General features: G+C 42.1%; 1 protein-coding gene across 1 annotated transcript in view; it reads right to left on the reverse strand.

Moving 5' to 3' along the window:
* The window catches only part of LOC124776559 (esterase E4-like), a 53,397-nt gene extending 32,488 nt beyond the window's left edge, over positions 1-20,909 (reverse strand). The window contains exon 1 of the mRNA XM_047251599.1: positions 20,641-20,909. Coding sequence (XP_047107555.1) covers positions 20,641-20,883 — 243 coding nt within the window. The 5' untranslated portion in view covers positions 20,884-20,909. The remainder of the gene's footprint in view (positions 1-20,640) is intronic.
* Between the last annotated feature and the right edge of the window lie 350 nt (positions 20,910-21,259).

Consider the following 21,259-nt stretch of genomic DNA (forward strand, 5'->3'; position numbering starts at 1 on the left):
GACACTACATTTTTTTTTTCTTTTTTTTTTTGTGTTGTGAAGTGGACAATTTTACATTTCTGAAGATTTAATGCTAGTTGCCAATCTTTACAGCACTTTGTAATCTTATCAAGATATGATTGAACATTTATGTAGCTTCTTCCAGATTGTACTTAATTGTAGAGAACTGCATCATCTGCAAAAAGCCTGATGGTACTGTTAACATTGTCTGCAAGATCATTAATATACAACATGAACAGCAAAGGCCCAGCACACTTCCCTGGGGCACCTGAAGTTACTTACATGCTATGTCCTCCCTACCAAAAAGTCCTCGATCTGGTCACAAATTTCATTTAATACCCCATTGATCATACTTTTTACAATAAACATAGGTGTGGTACTGAGTCAAATGCTTCTTGGAAATCAAGAAATTGTGAATCTCATGCAAGAAAAGTGCTACTGGATTTCACATGATCAATGGTTTTTGAATCTATGCTGGATGGCATTGAGGTCATTCTGTTCAAGATACTTCATTATGTTTAAGCTCAGATTGAGTTCTAAGATTCTATAACAGATTGATGTCAAGGACATTGGATGGTAGTTTTGTGGATCACTTCCACTACCCTTCTCGTAGACAGGTGTGATCTGTGCTTTTCTCCAAGAACTGGGAATGGCTTTTTGTTCGAGGGATCTACGATAGATTATAGTGAGAAGGGGGGCTAACTCAGCCAAAAATTCACTATACAATCTGACAGGGATTCTGTCAGGCCCTGTGGTTTGTTCAGTTTTAATGATTTCATCTATTTCTCAACACCACTGACATCAATACTTACTTCATTCATGTTTTCAGTGGTATAAGGATTGAATTGGGACAATTCTCCTTGGTTTTCCTTTGTAAAGGAACATTTGAAAATGGACTTAAGCATTTCAGCTTTTGCTTTGCTACCATAAATTACAGTTCCTGACTCATTCACTAAGGACCAGACACAAACAGCCTTTACATACGACCAGAGTTTCTTTGGGTTCTATGAAAGATCATTTGACAGTGTTTTGCTACATTAGTCATTGAAGGCATCACGCATTGCTCTTTTGACAGCCAAATGTGTTTCATTCAGCATCTGGCTATCTGTAGCCCTACATGTCGTTTTACACCTATTATGCAGTAATCTCTGTTTCTTTAGAAGTTCCTTTACAGTGGCTGTTTACCATGGAGGTTCCCTCCCATTATGGACTGTTTCACTGGGTACATAACTATCCTGTGTGGAGTCAACTATTCTTTTAAGCTTGAACCATATTTCCTCTACTTTCCTGGTCTGTGCTGAAAGTTTCAATTTCCTCACTGAGATATGACACCTGTAATTTTTTATCTAGTTTACTGAACATATATTCTTTCAGCTTGTTTTAGTTGTCCTATGTACTTTAGTAATCAATGTCACCACAGCTGTATCATGGTCACTGATACCAATTTTGAAGGGTACATTCTCACAGAGGTCAGGTCTAGTTTGTTGGCCATTAGATCGAATATATTTCTGTTAGTGGGGTTATTAGGGGGCCTACAGGTTAATGTGGAATCCAGAGCATCTTGGCATTTTACACATAGGCAGATGATTGGCATAGATGAAAGAAGTGATAAATAACAGAGAAAGAACCTGTGAGTAACCACAAACTGAACCCAAGACCTTTGGATCTGTATTCTGGCACTTATCAAGTTAGCCACAGATTGTAGTGGCTGTCATATTGTTCAGTCCAAGGACTGCTTTGATGCAGCTTTTCATACTAGTCTACTCTGTGCAAACCTCTTCATCTCTGCGTAACTACTGCAACCTATATCCTTCTGAGTCTGCTTACTGTATTCATGATGTGTCTCCCTCTAATTATCCCGCAGAGTTTGCTCCAGTATCAAATTGACAATTCATTAGTGATTCAGAATATCCTACCAACTCATCCCTCCTTTTAGTGATTTTGTACCATAAGTTTTTTTCTCCCCTGTTCAGATCGCTACCTCCTCATTAAACACGTGATCTATCCATTTAACGGTCAGTATGCTTCTATTCTCTTCTTCTGTGAACCTCACATTGTCCACATTTCACCTCCATATGAGTCTACAATTCAAATAAAAAGTATTTTTTGTATTGTTTCACCCTCCTAAGCATTTAATCTAATTTATGTCTCAATGTATCTTAAGTTTAAATAACTGGTCCTAATTTCCTGAAATCTTAATTACTAGTAAAATTATTGTTATTATTATTATTATTATTGTTACTGCTAGTGTCTATGGCTGAGAGCTTACCGTGTTGGCCTTTCATACCACATTGCAGGCTCAACCCACCTGAGATTGCTGGCTCCCTTTTTTTCATGTGCTATGTCATACAAAAATAATGCCTCTAAATGATAGTTCGAGCATATTTGCTAAACTCTCACTATAAATCTGAACTTCAGATTCTGTAGCCAGCTTGTCACTAGAGGCATCAACGTGGAAATAAAATTGGCAAAAAGTGGTCACTGTTAAATATTTGTAATACTGTTTCCTTACTTCCCATATTTAATGTGTTGTAGCTATGTTGTTCCCTTATTTTTCAAACTAAATACAACATATTACAGGTAAACAAATTTAAGATGTATTACAACTGTTTTATTGTTTTACAACAATGATTATATATAATCTTTTGTTAGGATGTGAAAACTCTTAGAGCCAGCATTGAGAGTAATGAGAATGAAATCGAAGTGGGCAGGACATGTAGCCAGATGTGGGGATTGTTGCTGGATCCAGCTGGAAGTTCAGGCTTCAGTTCTGGAGGTCACAGTTTCTCACTGTCCCTCCCCCACAAAATATAATTTGCCATCACCCGTAAATTTAATGTAGTACTGATGCCTAGAATTTTGATAATCATAACAGTAAAATATTTTAATATGATCATAATAATTTGTTTGACTCAGTTAGTAGCTTAATGGTTTGGGTTTTTTTGGGGGAGGGGGCTGAATGGTTTTTTTGAACTGCCAAGGTGTGTTTTTAACAGATGGAGCGAACCATCAGAGGGGTATATTATTAACGTAGTGGGAGGTTGGAAAGACTAAGAAAGCGTCCTAGGAAGCTGTCCAAGGCGGTGTTCTTGTGCTTTTGCTCCATAACAATGCCCCAGCTCATGCTGGACAGGACACAGTCATACAAACTCCTTTTTGAGCTGTCAGATTTTGCCTCTGCCTCTGTATTCTCCTGACATGACACCAAGTGACTTCTCTCTCTTTCCTCACCTTTTCCGAGTTGTTTGGTATTGAAGTTGGCCAATCAGGTCGTTGCATGCTCATACTAAAGCAGCTGCACGTGTTGAAGAGCGATGATGCACAGACATCCGTAGGTCCGTAGTTACTTCTTGTCCAAAATGCTCATCACCAGTTACAATGAGGCTTTTTCGGTAATTTAAGCTAAGTGAGCAAAAGCTATGTTTCTATGATTTGAGAAAACCAAACGAAGAATAAATTTGGTGACGCTGTCTCTGGGAGGCTACTTGAACTTGCGATTTGCGCATGTGACGATCTGATTGGCAACTTCAATGCTAAGTAACTCGGAAACGGTACAACGTATCGAATTTTTTTCTTAACGATTATTTCTCAGCACCCCCTCCCTTGCAACATCCTTACAAGCTTTTCAGTCTCTTTCTGACCACTCTGTGTAACCAAGGTCTTTGCCAGCTACCACCATCGGGGAAAACGTGCCGCATTGAAGGATGAATGTGTTGAGAAGAACTAACACCAACTGCATAGCCGCAGCTTCATTTTTTCGATTTGATAATTTAAATTTTAGGACTAAGTGTCATATTACTGTACTGTGTTATCCCCTTTTCATTTTTTATGTACATTGGTACAGCGAGGTACAGAACACTTGAAGTTTTATCCCCTTTTCATTTTTTATGTACATTGGTACAGCGAGATACAGAACACTTGAAGTTGAGTGATATGATGGGTACGAGGTTCTTGAAGACCTTATGAATACATTTCTACAGAAAATTTGAAGCAAGCTAGAGTTATTTGTACAGATGAAGATTTTAACGTATGGAGAATTCTGGAGGAGACATTTACTGAGTCAAACGGCTGATGAAGACTAGAACGTTCCACATGATGACCACATTGGTAAAATTTAAGAAATCCGATCTTGCACAGGGAGGGGGGAGGGCACCGAGAATCTTTACTGACGCAATAGGAGAAAGGTGGAGGGGGAGAAGCGTTGCGGAAAACAGGGGATTCTTGTACACGCTGGGAAACTTCCGACATACAACGCACCGTACGGTGACGTAAGGAATGAGGATGTGGATGTAGGTTTTCAAGATTATGCAGCGCCTAAGAGAGTTTCTAATTCCTGTACAAACAATTAGACAAAAACCGACAGTCAGCCTTTTGCCACTGAAACCGAGAATCCACTGGTGTTTGCCGCTGCAAGAGAATATGCGAAGCGGTTGGAGAAGGCGGTTTTCACCTTCGCGTGTGTCAAGAATTTATTTTCGGCGCGGGAAGCAACAGCATGCTATCTTGTTGTCGCAGCAGTTATCGTCGTCAACAGGAAGGTGACAGAATCTGACAGTTTCTCAGGTTTTAGCCGCACTAGGCGGTAGTGATTTGACCGCATAACTTCCGACGCCGGAAACTCACCGATGCAGCGTAATAATGTCACAACACTGCAATCTCCGTCGGAAACCAATGAGTACGGGTGTCACTGAAGTTGAAACGCTCATCATCCGGAAATTATTTATGAGAACACAGGGCTTTATAAGGTACTGTCCGTGGCATAATCTTCCTGTCGTCACTTTACTATGCTTGATACCATCTATGTTTTATTGCAGACGATTTCTGTAGCACGCCTGGGGTTGAACAAAAAACTGCGAGTCACAGTTCATTCAACTACCATTCCAAATATGACTCTTTGTCATTTGTTACCTGCAATGGAAAACACCCGCCAACTGCAGCAGCTGTAAGTTTTGGGAAAGCAGATTTGAACAATGAAAGAGGAAGCAGGCCGAGAAAAAACTTTACGATCATGGAAATGAAAAAGCACTGTCTGACTACGTGATTTAAGAACGAATTGGGGGGTCGATATGGAAAACCTCGAGAATCCATTATTAGAGTTAGTATTCGAAGGAGCTTTTGAAGACTTGCGATCAGATAATGTGGAAGGCATAGATAACATTCCTTCAGAATTTCTAAAGTAAAATCACGGAATGACAACCAAACGACTATTCAAGATGGTTCGTAGAATCAAAAGTCTGGAGATAAACCGTCAGACTTACGAGAAAATTTCACACACACAAGCCTGAAGATAGCAAGACCAGATAAGCGCGAGAACTATCGAACAATCAGATTAACAGGCATTTGAAACAGAAGTACATAAAATGTATCCGCAGTTGCGAATATGGACTACCATCAGCTGAATAATGGAATGGTGACAGCGAAAATTTGTGAGGGATTCGAACCCAGATTTCCCACTTATCGCAAGCGGCCACCTTACCATTTGTCTATCCGGGCACGCACGACTCACGGCGACCTTCCAACTTCCATATGTCGTCAATCATATGTCTACAACCTGAACTTGTGCATCGATTATGTATATTCCCGTACAAGTGAGAACCCTGCATCGGCGGATAAACGCAATACTGCAGTGCCTATGTTATTCCGAATTACGATGTAATGTTCCTTCGAATACGCATGCATGTATATGGTAGTCCATATTCGTAACTGCGAATACTTTTCTGACGGCTGTAGTCGCTACATTGTCTGTTTCTTCGGACATGCATGCACGTCCGAAGAAACATTACGTAGTCATTTTGAACAACATACGTACTGCAGTATCGTACGGAAACAAGTTGTTGACAATAAAAACATCCCAGAATGAAATTTTCACTCTGCAGCGGAGTGTGCGCTGATAGGAAACTTCCTGGCAGATTAAAACTGTGTACCGGACCGAGACTCGAACTCGGGACCTTTGCCTTTCGCGGGCAAGTGCTCTACCATCTGAGCTACCCAAGCACGACTCACGACCCGTCCTCACATCTTTAATTCCGCCAGTACCTCGTCTCCTACCTTTCAAACTTCACAGAGGCTTTCCTGCGAACCTTGCAGAACTAGCACTTCTGGAAGAAGGCATGGCTTTGCCACAGCCTGGGAGATGTTTCCAGAATGAAATTTTCACCCTGCAGCGGAGTGTGCGCAGATATGAAACTTCCTGGCAGATTAAAACTGTGTGCCGGACCGGGACTCGAACTCGGGACCTTTGCCTTTCGCGGGCAGGTGCTCTACCATCTGAGGTACCATCTGAGCTAGCAGAGCACTTGCCCGCGAGAGGCAAAGGTCCCGAGTTCGAGTCTCGGTCCGGCACACAGTTTTAATCTGTCAGGAAGTTTCAATAATAATATTCACAAGAATGGAAAAGAAAGTTGAGGATATATTGGATGACGACCAGTTTGGCTTTAGGAAAGGTAAAGGCACCAGAAAGACGGTTCTTCCGTCGCACTTGATAATGGTAGCAAGACCTGAGAAAAATCAAGACACGTCCAGAGGATTTGTCGACCCAGAAAAAGTTTCCGATGATGCAAAATAGTACAACATATACTAAATTCTCTGGAAAATAGATGTAAGCCATAGACAAAGACGGATTATATAGTCCACAATATGTACAAGAACCAAGAGGGGGGAAAAAGAACCAAGACGGGGGAGGGGGGAGGGATATGGGAGACCAAGAACGACGTGTTCGGATTACAAAGGAGGTAAGACAGGGTTGTGGTCGTTCGTTCCTTCTATACAATCTATACATCAAAGAAGCAGTGATGGAAAGAAAAGAAGGCACTGGGACTATAATGCAGGGTAAAAACTTATCAGTGATAAGATACACTGATAACATTGCCAATCTTAATGAAAGTGAAGAAGAATCACAGGATCTGTTGAGTAGAATGAATAGTATAAAGAGTTCATGATATGGATTGAGAGTAAACTGGACAAAAACAGAAGTAATGAGAACTAGCAGAAATGAATAGCGAAAAAGTTAAGATCAAAATTAATGGTCATGAAGTAAAGGAATTTAAGGAATCCTGCTACCTTGGAAGCAAAATAACCCATGCCGGACGAAGCAGGGATTACATAAAAAGCAGACTAGTACAGGCAAAGATGGCATTCCTGGCTAAGAGAAGTGCAGTGGTATCAAACACAGGCCTTAATTTGACTAAGAAAGTTCTGAGAATGTACGTTTGGAGCACAGTATTGTATGGTAGTGTATCATGGGCAGTGGGAAAACTGGAACAGAAGAGAATCGAAGCGTTTGAGTTGTTATCCTACAAAAGAATGTTGAAAATTAGGTGGACTGATAAGGTAAGTAATGAAGGCAGGGAGAGGAAGATGTGGAAAACACTTTTACGAGAAGAAGGGACAGAGCCTAGAGGAAGTATATTAAGGCATTAAGAGATAACGTCCGTAGAACTTGAAGGAGCTATAGAGAGGCCAGTTGGACTGGCCGAGCAGTTCGAAGCACTTTAGTCTGGAACCGCACGACCACTACGGTCGCAGGTTCGAATCCTGCCTCAGGCATGGATGTGTGTGATGTCCTTAGGTTAGTTAGGTTTAAGTAGTTCTAAGTCTAGGGGACTGATGACCTCAGGTGTTAAGTCCCGTAATGCTTAGAGCCATTTGAACCATTTGAAGATGGAGAAAAAAGAGTTTCATGCTGTTATTGAACATTTGCATGTGATGCGTTGGACTGTCGCACAAATCAAAACAAAGCCGGATGAAGTTCACGTGGACTCTGCACCAACACTGAAGACCATTTACTTTTGGATTAATGAATTTAAACGTGGTCGGTCAAGCACTGAAGACAAAGCATGCTCCGGCCATCTAACTGAGGTCACCATGGAGAAAACCATTGACAAATTCCATGATATGGTAATGCAAGACCGTTGAATCCAAATTCATGAGATTACTGAGACTTAAAGCATTTCAACTGAGCGGATGCTCCTACATGGAGAATTGGCTATGAAGAAACTGTGTGTGAGGAGAGTGCCACGATTGCTCATAGTCGACCAAAAGCGCATCCGGCCAACATTTCTGGCGATGTTAAATCGCAACCCACAAGATTTTTTGTGCCATTTTGTGATTGTTGATGAAACCTGGATCCATCATTATTACGCGTACACTATATCATTGCAGTCGGCCGCGACCGTAAACAAAAGAGGGGAGAAGAGCGGTGGGGGGAAATAAGACCCACCTCGTTCCGGAAGGGTTGCCACCCTACGTCGCGTTCTGTACTTCCACGAAAGCAGAACTGACATAACGGTCGTCAGGGTCGCTAATTCCTTTTGATGTGCCGAGAGTAGCATTCGAATCTCTTTAAGCACCAGGATTATGCTCTTCATTCATTTCGAAATAAGAAAAAAAAGTCAAGTGATCCACAACACAATGAAAATTGGAGTACACAAAGCATTTGGTAGTGGCTACAGCGCAATTGTTTGCTGTGGTTGGTAGTGGCACTTCAGACCCGACCTCTACCGGTATCTTCCCCAACAATGGTTCGAAACACTCCCCACCTAAAACTGCCATGATACAGTGTCAGCATAATACACACCAGAGTCAAAGCGGCGGTCAAAACGTTGGGCAAAGGCTGCTAAAAGTGCACCATAAAAGGCAAAGACCGTTTTGTCTGTTGGTAACGCGATAGCCAATGTTTTTTTGGGATTCCCAAGAAATAATCGTCATGGACCAGGTGGAAAAAGTCAGAACCATAATTGCACCCTACTACGCTTTCTTGTTGGATCGTTTGATACTTGCATTGACTGAAAAATATACCAAGGCTGGCATGTAAAAAAGTGCTCTTCATCAGGATAACGCACCATCCCACACATCAGCAATAACAGTGGCGAAAGTGCAATAACTGAACTTTGATTGGATCCTCAGTCACCCTGTTCACCAGACTTAGTCCTAAGTTACTTCTTCCTGTTCCCTAAATTGAAACGTTGGCTTTCCGGGAAGAAATTTTCATCAAAAAACTAAGTGATAGTTGCAGTCAATGAGTATCTCGGGAGTTTGACAGAACCTATTTTTCCGGTGAGATGAAAAAGCTAGACCAACTGTATATCCCTCAAACGAGATTGTCAAAGCATCCTCGTTTATTCAACAAATAATTGAAGCGTTGGCTGCAAGCGCTACTCTGAGATGAAGAGGTTGGCAAAGGAAAAGAACTGTTGACGGCCAGCATAAAATCTGTCAGCAGACTGAGGAAAAAAAGGCATCTTGAGTACCTCAATTGGAAGCTGAAAAGGCTTTCATATTTTTGACTCGAATTTTTACGGTTTTTGTGGATTTTCACAGTGCTTAGTTCTGAAATGAATATCTTGTCGTTAATAAGTGGGTCTGGGGACTCCAATCGCTGTACTCAACAGGACTTTCCTATGAACGTCTATACAGCTGTTTGCCCCTGGTAAATTTGAATGTATCATTATTTTACATCTAAGGTGGCTAAATGCTATCAGAATCAATGTTGAATTTCGTAACAATGTTGAATAAAGCCCCGAAAGGGATAAGGGCAACGTAACGTACCGCAACAGAACAATACGACGTGCATTCAAGTTCTAAGGCCTCCGATTTTTTTTCTCCGGACTGGAAAGAGATAGAAACATGCGCATTGTTTTAAAATGAGGCCGCGTCCATTGTCAATACACTTTAATGAAGGTAGAACATCGTGTGACAACAAACCGAAACAACCTCGGGCTCGCACAAGTCGGTCTGGCGACATGATCGAGAAAGTGGAGAGAATTGTTTTGGGGGATCGCCGAATGACTGTTGAACAGATCGCCTCCAGAGTTGGCATTTCTGTGGGTTCTGTGCACACAGTCCTGCATGACGACCTGAAAATGCGAAAAGTGTCATCCAGGTGGGTGCCACGAATGCTGACGGACGACCACATGGCTGCCCGTTTGGCATGTTGCCAAGCAATGTTGACGCGCAACGACAGCATGAATGGGACTTTCTTTTCGTCGGTTGTGACAATGGATGAGACGTGGATGCCATTTTTCAATCCAGAAACAAAGCGCCAGTCAGCTCAATGGAAGCACACAGATTCACCACCACCAAAAAAATTTCGGGTAACCGCCAGTGCTGAAAAAATGATGGTGTCCATGTTCTGGGACAGCGAGGGCGTAATCCTTACCCATTGCGTTCCAAAGGGCACTACGGTAACAGGTGCATCCTACGAAAATGTTTCCTTCCTGCACTGCAACAAAAACGTCCGGGAAGGGCTGCGCGTGTGCTGTTTCACCAAGACAACGCACCCGCACATCGAGCTAACGTTACGCAACAGTTTCTTCGTGATAACAACTTTGAAGTGATTCCTCATGCTCCCTACTCACCTGACCTGGCTCCTAGTGACTTTTGGCTTTTTCCAACAATGAAAGACACTCTCCGTGGCCGCACATTCACCAGCCGTGCTGCTATTGCCTCAGCGATTTTCCAATGGTCAAAACAGACTCCTAAAGAAGCCTTCGCCGCTGCCATGGAATCATGGCGTCAGCGTTGTGAAAAATGTGTACGTCTGCAGGGCGATTACGTCGAGAAGTAACGCCAGGTTCATCGATTTCGGGTGAGTAGTTAATTAGAAAAAAAAATCGGAGGCCTTAGAACTTGAATGCACCTCGTATTTCGATGCATTGGTAGGACACTGGGAGAATGCAGTCTGCTACAGTTTTCAAATGAGACTACTCACAAAACACTCCAGTGTGTGGGATCCACAACAAACAAAACTAACAGGGGATGTCGAAACGCATAGATAAGACGGCAACACAAATGGTCAAAGGCGTATTTGACCCAAAGCAGATTGTCAGGGAAATGCTAAAAAATTGGAACTGGCAGAGGCTGAAGATAAATGTTAACTGTCTCTCGAACAATGAAGAAAAGACATTTTTAGATGTTTAACACCAAAGCAGCTATTTATTTACTGGCTGATTAGTTTTCGCGGGTCACATATTTTGTATTAGGATATCTTACATGTGAACAGTTCTGTTTATGTCATCTCACTTAAATGTATCTCAGATCTTCATTATCCAGCATGATGTGACCCACGTGCCAACGATATTTTATATACAATGGAAAATTTGTTCTCAGTAGATTACACTGTGTGCCACGGTGGATTATTTATCGTAGGTTTTTATAGTAATTTTGTAAGTTTGTAATAAAACTATGATAAGTAGGCCAGCGTGACACATGGTGTAATCCAGTGAGAACAAATTCTCCACCGTGCATAAAGTATCGTTGTCATGTGAATTCAGTCGCGCTGGATAAAGAAGATGTGAGCAACATTGAAGTCTGATGACGTAAACAGAACTGCCCACACCAAACATATCCTAAATACACAGTACTAGTCAACCAGTAAATAAATAGCGGTGTTAAACATTTAAAAATGTCGTTTCTTCAATATTAGAAAGCTGCAATACGCGAGGTACTCGAACGTTTTATCCCAGGAAAGCCTACTTACAAAGTTTCTGGAATCATTATCAAGTAAAAAATATTAAGAATGTTCTATGCTCCCTACACATCGGCTGCGACGATAAGATAAGGCTAACAACAGCGGACACCGAGGGGTTTACACAGTCATTCTTCCCTAGGTCCATGCGCGAATAGAATGGGAAGAAACTCTAACTCGTGGTGCAGTGGTAAGCACCCTCTCCCGTGCACATCACGGTGATTTGCTGAGCCCTTACGTAGATGTAGATGTGCCGCGCGCTCATTGATTCCATCCCATTCTGGTTCTTCCAGTCTTGCTGGATGTGTGGTTCAAATGGCTCTAAGCACTAAGGGACTTAACATCTGAGGTCATCAGTCCCCTAGACTTAGAACTACTTAGACCTAACTAACCTAAGGACATCACACACATCCATGCCTGAGGCAGGATTCGAACCTGAGACCATAGCAGCAGCGCGGTTCCGGACTGAAGTGCCTAAAACCGCACGGTCACAGCGGCCGGCTGCGGGGTGCGTACCTAAGCAATCCAGTCGGGACGAAAATGTGCCTCTGCTGTCGATCTTAGAGCAATAGCTGCGGTAGCGGCAAGTATCGTTGACAATGAGTGTTAAAGTCTTTATTATAGGTAAGTGGTCACCTGCTTTTTTTTCTTTTTTTTTCTTTCTTTTTTTTCCCTATCGACTAAATATCGCGCATAGTGGACACGGGATGGCAACTGTTTGGCTCAACCCCCACCCCATGAGATAAAAATCTCCCCGAACACAACTCGATCGCCGGCCGATGTGGCCGAGCAGTTCTGGCGCTTCAGTCTGGAACCGCGTGACCACTACGGTCGCAGGTTCGAATCCTGCCTCGGGCATGGATGTGTGTGATGTCCTTAGGTTAGTTAGGTTTAAGTAGTTCTAAGATCTAGGGGACTGATGACCTCAGATGTTAAGTCCCATAGTGCTCAGAGCCATTTGAACCATTTGAACAACTCGCATCCTTCTCCGAGATACAGACACATCACTGCAGTAACAGCTTGAAGAAAGCCATAATGTGAAATGAATATTGACTTGTACCTAAGAGTCGTTTGTCATTAAGTAAAATGTCCCTCCAGCTCAGATCTTGGTTATGCTCTAGATTGTTACTCAGTTCCAATTACGTCTCCTTTCACTACCATCTAAGACGTGGCATTCTTTTGGGGGTGATTCTTCTGAGGCCAGAAACCATTTTATCTGGAAGAAGAAGGCCACCAGGCGACGTCTGGAATCTTGTAGGTCTTATTGTAACCAGCTAAATACACTAACGGTCCCATTTCTCTCTATACAAATTATACTTAGTTTTTCTGAAAATTAAAAATTATAACAAGTACAGTCTATGGCACTCTGCGCAGCAGCACAATTCTCGTGAGGCACTGGAGATAGGTATAAATTCCACTAAACTTAAAAAAAAGATAAATAAAAAAACCAGAATGCTTACAAATATCGATGTATTATAATAAAGCTATTAGTAAATCACCTTTAAAGCCACATCACACACACTTTAAACACTAGCAGTGCCCCTATGCTTATGCGTCAGGTATTTGACTGTGTAAATTTTAGTAAATAACAGGTAACACTATACAAATGGTAACCATGTTTTTCTGACGTGTCAATCTCCTCTTTAAAAGTAGTTTTGAAAATATACACGAAGACATCAACAGCAAGTACATGCTTCAAGATTGATGAATAAATAAACAAATATTAACGAAGATGAGCGCAGTCGGAAGTGAAAGAATACATAAAGCATTTTATTTCGCAATAATTACGATTCTAAATCAGATTTCTACAGTTGAAACAATACGTTTGGTAACACTATATACATATTGTAATGTCGGGCCAAAACAGTCAATACCATCTCCGAATGTCGCAACGACTGGAATCTCCGAGTGTGGCAACGATTGGAGTCTTCGAATCTGCCAACAAGAGGAATTAAGACTACGATGACTCTCCAGCATTTGACTTTATGTTGGCAGCAAAGACTGTTTAAAGGGTTATCTTGAGACTAAAATTGAAATATTTTTCATAATATTTTCTGCTAGTTAAATATCGGTGCAATGACTAATAAAGAACATACTATGTCAGACGCGGTATTTCAACGTCATAAGAGTATTTTAATTACAATTCGAGTCCAACGAAAAATGCGCTTCCTACCTGACGACGTTTTAAAGAGCTACCAAAATCGCCCAGTTGTTTTGTTAGATTTCGTAAACTAAAATGGCAGTAAATGATATGCTTTAGGTATGCAACGGAAACAGGTATATTCTATATGTCTAGCAAGTCATCGACTTTACTCAGTGTTCACATGTCCACCTGCTTAGCTGGGTAGTAACATGCTTGCTTCCCATGCACTGGGCCCGGTTTCGATTCCCGGCCGGGTCAGAGATTCTCTCCGCTCGTGGACTGAGTGTTGCTTTGTCCTCACCATCACTTCATCCTCATCACCCGCCGTAAGTCGCCCAATGTGGCGCTGAATGAAATAAGACTTGCACTTAGCGGCCGAACCCGAATGGGACATAACGGCCAAAAATGTCATACGATCATTTCATTTCATTTCAGTATACAGATGAACAGTATACATTCACATACACTAGGCTTCATGTATTTTGTCTGGGACATATCGAGGCAGAGTTCCCGCCCCTGTTTCTGATCAAGATTTTCGGGAAGTTTTCCTTGGCTGTAAGGTTAATTGTTGTTGTTGTTGTTGTTGTGGTCTTCAGTCCTGAGACTGGTTTGATGCAGCTCTCCATGCTACTCTATCCTGTGCAAGCTTCTTCATCTCCCAGTACCTACTGCAGCCTACATCCTTCTGAATCTGCTTAGTGTGTTCATTTCTTGGTCTCCCTCTACGATTTTTACCCTCCACGCTGCCCTCCAGTACTAAATTGGTGATTCCTTGATGCCTCAGAACGTGTCCTACCAACCGATCCCTTCTTCTAGTCAAGTTGTGCCACAGACTCCTCTTCTCCCCAATTCTATTCAATACTTCCTCATTAGTTATGTGATCTACCCATCTAATCCTCAGCATTCTTCTGTAGCACCACGTTTCAAAAGCTTCTATTCTCTTCTTGTCTAAACTATTTATCGTCCATGTTTCACTTCCATACATGGCTACACCCCATTCAAATACTTTCAGAAACGACTTCCTGACAAATCAATACTCGATGTTAAAAAATTTTTCTTCTTCAGAAACGCTTTCCATGCCATTGCCAGTCTACATTTTATATCCTCTCTACTTCGACCATCATCATTTATTTTGCTCCCCAAATAGCAAAACTCCTTTACTACTTTAAGTGTCTCATTTCCTAATCTAATTCCCTCAGCATCACCCGACTTAATTCGACTACATTCCATTATCCTCGTTTTGCTTCTGTTTATGTTCATCTTATACCCTCCTTTCAAGGCACTATCCATTCCGTTGAACTGCTCTTCCAAGTCCTTTGCTGTCTCTGACAGAATTACAATGTCATCGGCGAACCTCAAAGTTTTTATTTCTTATCCATGGATTTTAATACCTACTCCAAACTTTTCTTTAGTTTCCTTTACTGCTTGCTCAATATGCAGATTGAATAGCATCGGGGATAGGCTACAACCCTGTCTCACTCCCTTCCCAACCACTGCTTCCCTTTCATACCCCTCGACTCTTATAACTGCCATCTGGTTTCTGTACAAATTGTAAATAGCCTTTCGCTCCCTGTATTTTACCCCCGCCACCTTCAGAATTTGAAAGAGAGTATTCCAATCAACATCGTCAAAAGCTTTCTCTAAGTCTACAAATGCTAGAAACGTAGGTTTGCCTTTCCTTAATCTTTCTTCTAAGATAACTCGTAGGGTCAGTATTGCCTCACGTGTTCCAACATTTCTACGGAATCCAAACTGATCTTCCCCGAGGTCGGCTTCTACTAGTTTTTCCATTCGTCTGTAAAGAATTCGCGTTAGTATTTTGCAGCTGTGGCTTATTGAACTGATAGTTCGGTAATTTTCACATCTGTCAACACCTGCTTTCTTTGGCATTGGAATTATTATATTCTTCTTGAAGTCTGAGGGAGTTTCGCCTGTCTCATACGTCTTGCTCAACAGATGGTAGAGTTTTGTCAGGACTGGCTCTCCCAAGGCCGTCAGTAGTTCTAATGGAATGTTGTCTACTCCCGGGGCCTTGTTTCGACTTAAGTCTTTCAGTGCTCTGTCTAACTCTTCACGCAGTATCATATGTCCCATTTCATCTTCATCTACATCCTCTTCCATTTCCATAATATTTTCCTCAAGAACATCGCCCCTGTATAGACCCTCCATATAATCCTTCCACCTTTCTGCTTTCCCTTCTTTGCTTAGAACTGGGTTTCCATCAGAGCTCTTGATATTCATACAAGTGGTTCTCTTTTCTCCATAGGTCTCATTAATTTTCCTGTAGGCAGTATCTATTTTACCCCTCGTGAGATAAGCCTCTACATCCTTACATTTATCCTCTAGGCATCCCTGCTTAGCCATTTTGCACTTCCTGCCGATCTCATTTTTGAGACGTTTGTATTCCTTATTGCCTGCTTCACTTACTGCATTTTTGTATTTTCTCCTTTCATCAATTAAATTCAGTATCTCTTCTGTTACCCAAGGATTTCTACTAGCCCTCGTCTTTTTACCTACTTGATCCTCTGCTGCCTTCACTATTTCATTCCTCAAAGCTACCCATTCTTCTTCTACTGTATTTCTTTTCCCCATTCCTGTCAATTGTTCTCTTATGCTCTCCCTGAAACTCTGTACAACCTCTGGTTCTTTCAGTTTATCCAGGTCCCATCTCCTTAAATTCCTACCTTTTTGCAGTTTCTTCAGTTTTAATCTACAGTTCATAACCAATAGATTGTGGCCAGAGTCCACATCTGCCCCTGGAAATGTCTTACAGCTTAAAATCTGGTTCCTAAATCTCTGTCTTACCATTATATAATCTATCTGAAACCTTCTAGTATCTCCAGGGTTCTTCCTTGTATACAACCTTCTTTCATGATTCTTGAAGCAAGTGTTAGCTACGATTAAGTTATGCTCTGTGCAAAATTCTACCAGGCGGCTTCCTCTTTCATTTCTTAGCACCAATCCATATTCACCTACTATGTTTCCTTCTCTTCCTTTTCCTACTGTCGAATTCCAGTCACCCATGACGATTAAATTTTCGTCTCCCTTCACTACCTGAATAATTTATTTTATCTCATCATACATTTCATCAATTTCTTCATCATCTGCAGAGCTAGTTGGCATATAAACTTGGACTACTGTAGTAGGCGTGGGCTTCGTGTCTATCTTGGCCACAATAATGCGTTCACTATGCTGTTTGTAGTAGCTTATCCGCACTCCAATTTTTTTATTCATTATTAAACCTACTCCTGCATTACCCCTATTTGATTTTGTATTTATAACCCTGTATTCACCTGACCACAAGTCTTGTTCCTCCTGCCACCGAACTTCACTCATTCCCACTATATCTAACTTTAAACTATCCATTTCCCTTTTTAAATTTTCTAACCTACCTGCCCGATGAAGAGATCTGACATTCCACGCTCCGATCCGTAGAACGCCAGTTTTCTTTCTCCTGATAACGACGTCCTCTTGAGTAGTCCCCGTCTGGAGATCCGAATGGGGGACTATTTTACCTCCGGAATATTTTCCCAAGAGGACGCCATCATCATTTAATCATACAGTAAAGCTGGATGCCCTCCGGAAAAAAATATTAATTACGAAAACGGAAATCCCCACCCAGAAGCTCGCAGTTGGGACTCCCTCTCTCCCACTACCAGCTCGCCTGCTATTTGGTTGGAAAGACCTTGACTCTATGACGGGTCATAACTCGAATTGCCCGCTCTACCTTTAGGAGCGGGAGATTTTCGTCAACTGATTTCCTAATATGGCTCCTGATCGGCCATGTAAACACCCCAATATCGATTTGGAAATGCGGTTCTAGCTACCATATTTACCTTTCCATAGTCGATTTTCACTCCCATGTAAACGGCCAATAACTTTTGAAATGTGGTTGCCTAATCAAGTTTCGTCTTGCTTTTAAAAATTGCGTCTAGTATGGTAGGAGTCACGTCTTGTGCAGCAAAAGGAAAAACAAAATACCTAATCGAGGAAGAAGTCATCCATCTCCTATTATCAACTGAAGAGAAGCAGCCATCCTGCTGACTAAACCGGAAACCGGAGCAGTTGATCACCAGAAGCCATTCGTGTTAACAAGTGACGATCGGAAAATTGGTATTTGTACAACTCTTTCCAGATGGAAATGCCGAACAACTGTGAGAACTCGCAAGTTGTGAAGCCAGAGAGAAGCGGTGAAAGCCGCTGTTTTGTGTTGTAGTTAGAACTTTTTGGATATAAAAAAACTCATTGTGCTATGTGATGGTTACGAGATTGTTATTTACGCACACAGAAATCATACTGTTTGTTACTAATCTGCGTTTTTGTGAGTTTGCCGCAAAGTAATATACGTTACGCAGTTTCATCTTCATTACGGTTAGAAAGTATTATGTACCAAAAAGTAGTGCAGACTATACAGCGGGAAACAAGATTCATGTATTCATGTTTACTGCAGATGATATAATAAGTCAGAAATGACTCCATTCAATTCCAAGGTAGGATTTCGCGGTTACTAATTGTTCAGTTTTGTTTTGAACTTAATTTAGTAATGCGTGTATTAGAGTACGGTATATTATTGTTTGCCGGAACACCTGGCTTGAATATATTACGGTTAATGTACTTCACTGCCATTTTTTCTGTTGTGTCACGTGCATCTCAAAGCTAGCGATGTTATCAGGCAAGTATTTGCCACAGACGAGAAAACCATAGCAGCTCCACTTTCAAAATACGACCTGATTCTAATGCCGTTCCAGGCAATTTACCGATCTGTCCATGCTACCTGTCTTCATCTGCAGGACTATCCAGAAAGAAACCAGGAGAAAAAACACGTCGGAGGCAGCGGTATTGCAGAAAAACATCAAGACGAGTGTAGCCAGCCATAATGAGTATTTAAAAATAATTACATACAATAGCCTTCAAGGACTGAAAGATAAAGTTAACGTAATATCTTTACAGAAGAATTCGGGAAAATAGCGAAAGAAGAGCGTATTATTTTTATGTACATCGATATATATGTGCAGTCCCATTACAGAGTGTACATTGTGACTGATAATCATTTGAAAGTGTACCTCTGCTCGAAAGGAGTTCCATTAAACAAAATTCTAGCCACTGAATTTGTAATGCGAATTTCTACTGGTAACAGAAAATTGTGTAAGTACAACCGACTGTGATGTGAATGTCTCCGTGTTATTGTATACAAATATTCTTTAGAAGTGTATGAATGTTTTATTAAACGACCACTATACATTTAAAAACGCCCCAGATGCTCCTAACAGTTCATACACACGAAAGTAAAGTATTTTTTTTCAAGGACGTTAGTAGTTTTGTTTGTAAACGTGCCTGTCATGTTGTATATGCTATACACGAAATAAATCGAAGTTATGCTTTCTTAATTACTTTTGCCTCACTTCCACATAGACAATTTATATATATTTTCTCTGTTCACTAATCTCATTCAAGTATCAACTCAAAAATCGCTCATTTTAAAGAGCCACACAGTTATTTTGGTGCTGGCTGCTGTATATTACGACCGCCATTGGCTATGACGTCACGATGTGGTTGTTTGGCCTTGTCTTTTGGTGGTGTTAATTTGACTGAGTCAGCAATGTCAATTCAGGCTTTAACACGTAAAGACGACATCTACATCTACATCTACGTGATTACTCTGCTATTCACAATAACGTGCCTGGCAGAGGATTCAATGAAGCATCTTCATGCTGTCTCTCTACCGTTCCAATCTCGAACGGCACGCGGGAAAAACGAGCTCTTAAAGTTTTCCGTGCGAGCCCTGATTTCTTATTTTATCGTGATGATCATTTCTCCCTATGTAGGTGGGTGCCAACACAATGTTTTCGCGATCGGAGGAGAAAACTGGTGATTGAAATTTCATGAGAAGTTCCCGTCGCAACGAAAAACGCCTTTGTTTTAATGATTGCCACTCCAATTCACGTATCATGTCTGTGACATTATCACGCGATGATACAAAACGAGCCGCTCTTCTTTTTACTTTTTCGATGTCATCAGTCAGTCCCACCTAATGCGGATCCCACACCGCACAGCAGTAATCCAGCACAGGGCGGGCAAGCGTAGTGTAAGCAGTCTCTTTGGTAGACCTGTTGCACCTCCTAAGTGTTCTGCCAATGAATCGCAGTCTGTGATTTGCTCTACCCACAATATTATCTATGAGATCGTTCCAATTTAGGTTATTTGTAATTGTAATCCCTAAGTATTTAGCTGAATTTACAGCCCTCAGATTTGTGTGACTTATCGCGTAATCGAAATTTAGCGGATTTCTTTTAGTACTGATGTGAACAACTTCGCACTTTTCATTATTCAGGGTCAATTGCCACTTTTTGCACCATACAGATATCTTATCTAAATCATTTTGCAAGCCGTTTTGATCATCTAATGAGTTTACAAGACGGTAAATAACAGCATCATCTGCAAACAATCTAACACGGCTACTCACATTGTCTCCTATGTCGTTAATATAGATCAGGAACAATAGAGGGACTATAACACTTCCTTGGGGAACGCCGGATATTACTTCTGATTTACTCGATGGCTTTCCGTCTATTACTACGAACTGTCACCTTTCTGACAGGAAATCAGGAATCCAGTCGCACAACTGAGGCGATACTCCGTAGACACGCAGTTTCATTAGAAGACGCTTGTGAGGAACGGTGTCGAAAAAAAGAAATAAAATAAAATAAAAATAAAAACAGTTCCCGGAAATCGTTTTTCGTCTTCAAAAATGTTCAAACGTGTGTGAAACCTTATGGGACTTAACTGCTAAGGTCATCAGTCCCTAAGCTTACACACTACTTAACCTAAATTATCCTAAGGACAAACACACACTCCCATGCCCGAGGGAGGACTCGAACCTCCGCCGGGACCAGCCGCACAGTCCAAGACTGAGACCGCTCGGCTAATCCCGCGCGGCTTTTCGTCTTCCGGGGGATGTGTACACGTAGCGTCAATGAGCAACATCTCAAGCTGAAAGAAGTCGCGCGCTTGTGTGTGCGTGGAAAGAGCGTACCTTGAAGCGGAGCTCCCCCACGGGAGGCTGTGCGTAACGCACTCCGCGGAAGGAGTAAATGGTTCGGCCGTCGAGCGAGCGCAGCAGGCTTCCCCGCAGCCGGCCCTGCGGCGTCTGCACCTCGGGAAACTCTGACGCCGGCGTCGACGGCGCGTGGGTGGGCCTCTTCCTGCCCCCGTAGCCGGCCACCGCCCCCGCGAGGCACAGCAAGACGGCCGCCAGCAGTTGCGTGTTCCTCCTCATGGCTGCTCAGACACTCGACTGCCCCCGCTGCCGACGCCCGCTGCTTAAGTAGCCACCGGCAGGCGCGCGCACCAACCGCTTCCAGGAACGACGCGCCACTCTTCAGCGACGCGATACTGCACGCATTTCTGCCTGGCGATGACGATCTACAAAGGCGCATGTTGCTGTCACGCGGAATGGCCTCGTGAATTTCCTCAAACCGTTCAGCCAGTAATTGGTGTTTCTCTTATCTCCGCCTTCCAAGCGAGGAACGAGAAATACGACGACTAGTAAGTAACACAAGAATACAACCTGTCACGCTTTACAAAAAATGACAGAATTGTTCCTGTCAACTGGAATTTCACAAAGAAAGCAGATTTCACTTAAGCGAAGGTCA

This window comes from Schistocerca piceifrons, chromosome 2 (assembly GCF_021461385.2).
Source record: "Schistocerca piceifrons isolate TAMUIC-IGC-003096 chromosome 2, iqSchPice1.1, whole genome shotgun sequence".
NCBI classification, from domain to species: Eukaryota; Metazoa; Arthropoda; class Insecta; order Orthoptera; family Acrididae; genus Schistocerca; species Schistocerca piceifrons.